General features: G+C 39.6%; 1 protein-coding gene across 5 annotated transcripts in view; it reads right to left on the bottom strand.

The window, feature by feature from the left end:
- The window catches only part of Rimklb (ribosomal modification protein rimK like family member B), a 125374-nt gene that overhangs the window by 31014 nt on the left and 88360 nt on the right, over positions 1 to 6000 (bottom strand). For all 5 annotated transcript variants that reach the window (XR_003848175.1, XR_001872251.2, XR_003848174.1 and 2 more), the window contains exon 3: positions 95 to 325. Coding sequence is in view for 2 of the 5 variants with exons in the window: in XM_029559860.1 (XP_029415720.1) it covers positions 95 to 325 (231 nt within the window). In the remaining 3 variants the exon portion in view is untranslated. The remainder of the gene's footprint in view (positions 1 to 94; positions 326 to 6000) is intronic.

A 6000-nucleotide genomic window follows, 5' to 3' on the forward strand; every position in this document is an offset into this window, starting at 1 on the left:
TCTCATGTTTGTGCAGCAGCACTCATACCAGGTGAGCCATCTTTCTAGCGCACCACCCCCGACCCCAATTATAAATTCTTATTTGTGATCTCACCATAAGAAAAAGTGTCTGGCAGAGGAACACCGTGGCCAGCTAACTCTTGAAATGTCCAGAATTTATTTACACAGTTCAGGATGGCTTGAGGTCGGTTCATCAATCGGCATCCCATCTTTTCTAAATGGCGCAAAACAGTGATATCACTATCACTTTGCACCCAAGGGGTTGGAACTCTCACTACTACCACTTGAGGGTAGGCAGAGACTGGTTCTCCATTGATCCGCAGACCTGCAAAACATAATCAGGAAACCAGAATCCTTAGAAGGAACTCAGCAATAAAACAGGAATAAGCAGGTCATGATGCTCATATTGTAAATCCCAGCCGCAGGAGACTGAGGCAAGAGGATCTCCAGGAGTTCAACACTAGGTGTGGTGGTTCAGGTCTTTAGTCCCAGCACTTGGGAGTCAAAGGCGGGTCCACAAAGCAAGTTCAAGGTCAGCTGGGGCGATAAGGAGACCTAGTTTCAAAACAAACAAAGCTACAAATCTAAAAATATAGGAAAACACATACACACACACACACACACACACACACACACACACACACACACACACACACGCACATCAAATTGACTCTTCTCACAAAGAAAAAAAAAAACACAGGGGGCTGGAGAGATGGCTCAGCAGTTAAGAGCTAGATTCCCAGCAGCTAACAACCATCTTTAACTCCAGTTCCAGAGAATCCGACAGGCTCTTCCGGCCTCTGCTGGTTTTGTATGACCAGGTTCACTTACAAACATGCAGGCAAAGTACTCATACACATAAAATTTTTTAAAAAGACTGAACAGCTTTGCAGTATAAACAAATCATGGAACAAGGGATGATAAATCACTTTAGGTATGATGTGAATTTTGGGAATTAAGTATTTGTGTCATCACTTCCCAAAGATTAACAAAAAGCTTCATGATTAAAATACAAAAACATAATCATCATGCCTGGTTAATTCAGTAATTTTTAAAGAACCCTCAAATTGTGGGTCTTTTATAAAATATACCTGTCTAGTATGTTTTAAATGTGTAAAAGTTATAGTAGACAATGAAACTTAGTTAAGGTAGCAATAGGAAGCCTGAGATTTCATTCCCTTACAGACACAAGCTACCAGTCCAAAAACCCTTTCTGGGAACTCCAGAACTAGTTCAGAGGTCACAGTACCCCAAGCAAGTATAGCACCAAAACCAGCCACACTGAGGCAGACAGAAAAGTTGGGCATGGTGGCGCATGCCTTTAATCCCAGCACTCGGGAGGCAGAGGCAGGCAGATCTCGTGAGTTCAAGGCCAGGCTGGTCTACATAGTGAGTTCCAGTCCAGCTGGAGCTACAGGAAGACCCTGTCTCAAAAAACGGGGAAAAAAAAAAAAAAAAAACCTAAAAAACAAAAACCCTTTATCCTTAAACACCCCTCCCAAAAAACAAAACTGGGGGGGGGGGGGGGGGTCACCCATTTTCCCTGTCCAAGCTTTCTCTCACAAAGAGTTGTCAGAAAAACTGACCTGATAGATGTTGGGAGGTGCCAAGAAAAAAGGAAAGCAACATGGTCTACGTAACCTGAGGCCTATAGTGCCACTTAAAAGGAAGCAAGAAATAAAGAATGCCTGATTTGAAGTCTGGCCATTCCAACAGGGAAATTCAAAAGGCAAACTCACAGAAGACCCATCTGCTAGCAAAGGTATGAGAGGCCTCCATCTTTCACTGAGTTCACAGATGAAAGAACTCACTTCATTCTCTTCAACAACATTAGGTGACAGTTAATGGCTAAAATTCACTACAGAGAGAATTGTGGTAAACCATCAAGAAAGTACAGAAGTTGAAGAAAAGAGTTAAAATTCTTAACAACATGCTAAGGAGTGTACATTTAACAGATGTTAAACAGTAAGTACCATTTGAGGATTAACAGGAACATTTCTATGGAGAATTCAAACGAACCCAACTTTCAGTATGACTGAATCTAATCTATTTATAAATTCTTTGGAGTCCCTACACAATAGGGAACACACACACACACACACACACACACACACACACAAATTGACCTGAACAAGGTAAAACCTGTATCAAATGAAAACCCGTCTCCAGAAGATGGAAATCCACAGAAGGCAGGGAAAAGGGTGCCTACACCTCTGCTTCTGTTCCCCCAGGGATCCTTTCAGTTTGCAAAAAAGTCAAATAGGTATTTGTCTCTAAAGAAAAGATTAAAAAAAAATTTTAATTTCTGGCGGGACTGGTGGTACAAGGGGATTCTCTGTGAGCTCAAGGTCAGGCTGATCTATATAAAGTTCCAGGCTAGCTAGGGCCACAGGGAGACCTTGTCTCAAAAAGCCAAAGGGGGAGGGGGGGAAAGGTGTGAGCAATCAAGGAAGACACCTAAAGTCAACTTCTCTGGTCTCCATATACATGCGTACACACATGTACATACATACACATGGTAAACTGGGTCATTGTCATTTATTTGCTTAAAAGAAAATGTGAATGTAGTTGGTACTTTTCATGAGAAAAATAATTATCAATGGCGTCAAAGAGAATCCAAGTATCAAATGAATGAAGAAGTAAATGCATGATTTGGAAAAGAAATTCAATCACTCAGAAGAAAAATATGTGTGTGTGTGTGTCTATCCTGAAAGAAAATCTTGGAAATTAAAAGTTCAATTAAGTAAAGAAAACAACAATGGAAAACACCACCAACAGACCTGACCAAGCTGAATAAATATTGTAGGCTGAACACAACATCGAGAGATTACTGCATCCCAATAGCAATAAAGCAAAAAAATTATAATTATGACCACAACATTAAAGACCTCTCTCTCTTTCTCTCTGAGAGAATTTAAAAACAGACCAGACCTATGAATCTAAGGTGTAAGAAGCGGCAACTGAAATATAAACTACAAGCAAAGAAAACTTAATAAAATCATAGCAGAAAATTCCACACATCTAGGAAATAAATATACAAGTACATAAGGCATTCAGAACCCCAAACAGGCATGACCACAAAACAACCACTCCTTATCAAATTACAGTTAAAATGCCAAAAGCATAGAACAAAGAACAAATATTCAGCTGCAATAGTTGTGCCAAGTTTTTACAGTGAAAAGCCTGTCAGAACTAACAGCCCTTTCATCAGAAACCCAAAATGCGATGAGAGCAAGGACTGATGTATTTCAAGCTCTGAAACAAAATAAATGCCAACCAAAATTACTGTATTTAACTGAGAGATTCTTTAAAGTTGAAGGGGAAATAAAAATCTCAACAATAAGTAGGGGAAAAAGGTACTTGGTGACCACTAAGACAGCACTGGAGAGATACTTCAAGGAATACTAACCACAGACAAGGAAGAACTACATACACAAGCCTTACAGCTCGCTCAAGAAGAAATGCATCTCACCAGAAGAGATGAACAAATAACAAGGAAAGATCAAACATCAACTCAATAAACCAGCAAACCTTTAAAGATGAAAAAGGGAGAAGTTGGTAGATATTCTTCAAAAAAAATCATCATAAATATAAATGGTTTTAGCTCTCCAATTAAAAAAATGTACACTAGCTGTATATAAAGGCCCAGAGCCAACGGTTTCTTCTCTGTAAGAAACTCACCTTGCTGGCAAAGACACACAGATGAGAGATGGAAAAAAGATATCTCAAACAAATGGATTCCAAAAGCAAGCAGAGTACTTATACTCAAATCTGACAAAGGCCATCAAGCCAGAATTAGTCAGAAAAGATAAAGAGAACAATCAAGCAAGAAACTCTTAACAAATGTAAATATATTTGCACCAAGCACTGGTACACTGACAAAACCATGGGACAGATAAACAGACCACTTTTCAGGCTACAAAGCTAGTGAGTGGCCTCTCTGTCTCTGCCTCCAGAGCACTGGGATTAGAGAGGCGTGTACTACCACACTCAGCCACAAAGCAAGAAACTGAAATAATAGAAATATTTATCACATTGAAGTAACTTCTTATATCCTACAAGAGATTAAAATGAGAAATCATCAGCAAGAGAAATTACAAAACTACACAAACACATGGAAGCTAAACAACATACTTCTGATTTCATCATTCAATGAAATCACTGGTTTCCAGACACAACAGGGGAGATGGGGAGATAAGGAAGTGGGTTGGATTTGAGGATAGGTGAAAGGGTATAGTATATAATCAAAATGCATTGCATGAAATTCCCAAAGAGTAAAAATATTCTTTTAAGAGTCCATTCAAAATACATCAAAGATCTTAAGACTTCAAACTACTGGAGGAAAACAGAGAAAACACTCTATGCTGCAAGCATAAGCAACAGAATCCCAACAGCTCAGAAAATAGCAGTAAAAGTTGACAAATGGGACTGTGCCCACCAAAGAAACCAATCAGCAGAATGAAGAGGAAGCCTATAGGCTGGGAGAAAATGTTTGCCAGCTATTCAAAATCCAACCTACATTAAAAAAAAAAAAAAAAAAAAAAAAACTCGGGGCTGGAGAGATGGTTGTTCTTGCAGAAGACCCAGGTCTGAATTCCAGCACCCACATGATAGCTAACAACTGTTCATAACTCCAGTCCCAGGAGATCTGACAGTCTCTTCTGACCTCTGAGGGCATTATACGACACGGGTGCACTTACCTACATGCAGGCAATACACGCATACAAATAAAAAACAAAAACAAAACGAAACAAAAAAACAACAAAAAAAACCTCAAGGCCAGATGTGGTGGCACATGTCTTTAACCCCAGCACTCAGAAGGCAGAGGCAGGTGGATCTCTGTGAGTTCAAGGCTAGCCTGGTCTACATAGTAAGTTCCAGGCCAGCTGGAGCTACAGTAAGACCCTGCCTCAAAAAGACAAAAAAGAAAAACAAAACAAACAAAAAACAACCCTCAAAAAATTAAGTACCAAAAGAACAAGTAATCCAATCCACAAATGGGCCATGGAGCTCAATAAAAGAAGCACAAATGGCCAATAATGTCGGACTCCATCTGATAAAAATCATCAAGGAGACAACAAATGCTTATAAGTAGTCATGAGGGAGAGCACCCTTATACAGCTAGTGAGAATGTTAAATTAGTTCAGCCTCTATGGAAATCAGTACGAATGTTCTTCAAAAAACTAGAAAGTAAGACAGGCCAGGTGGCACATACCTTTAATTCCAGCACTCAAGAGGCAGAGGCAGGTGGATCTCTGTGAGTTCCAGGCCAACCAAGGAGACAGTCTCAAAACAAAAAACAAACAACAACAACAAAAAAAAAATCAAACAAAATCCAGAAAACAAAAGTATTACATGATCCAGCGCACTCTCCGAGCCCTGCCCCCCGCCCCCGCCACAAAAGAATCAAAGGGAGCTTACTATATATAGAGAGACCCACCCTCACTGTCACAGTTATAATACCCAAACTACTGAAAACAACCTAGCTGACCCATTGACTAGATCAATGAGTAAAATGTGATGTAGCCGGGCATAGTGATACACACCTGTAATCCCAACAAGAGACTAAGACAGGAGAATTGCTGTGAATTTGCAGCAAGCCTGGGGTACATAGAGAGCTCAAGGCCAGCCTGACATACACAGTAAAATGTGGTAAATGCTCATAGTCAAGGATTATTTAGCCATAAAAAACAAAAATCATGTCTCTTGCAGAAAAGCAGACAGGTACAATGTAATCCTGAGATGTTACAGGAGAAAAATGCTATAATCACAGTGTATTGTTAAGCTGAATATGACCTGTGCATTTGTAATGGCTACATGACATCCTTGTTCTGAAGAATAACATCTTACTTAAAATAGTACAGAAATGTTAATCAGTGAAAGACAAGTAAACAGTACCTGGAAGTTCCTTGTCCTATTTTTCCACATTTCTATAACTTTGAAGCTATTACTATATATATATACACACACACACACACACACACACACACACACACACAC

The sequence above is a fragment of the Nannospalax galili genome, unplaced genomic scaffold (genome assembly GCF_000622305.1).
Source record: "Nannospalax galili isolate Female #2095 unplaced genomic scaffold, S.galili_v1.0 scaffold589, whole genome shotgun sequence".
Classification (NCBI taxonomy): domain Eukaryota; kingdom Metazoa; phylum Chordata; class Mammalia; order Rodentia; family Spalacidae; genus Nannospalax; species Nannospalax galili.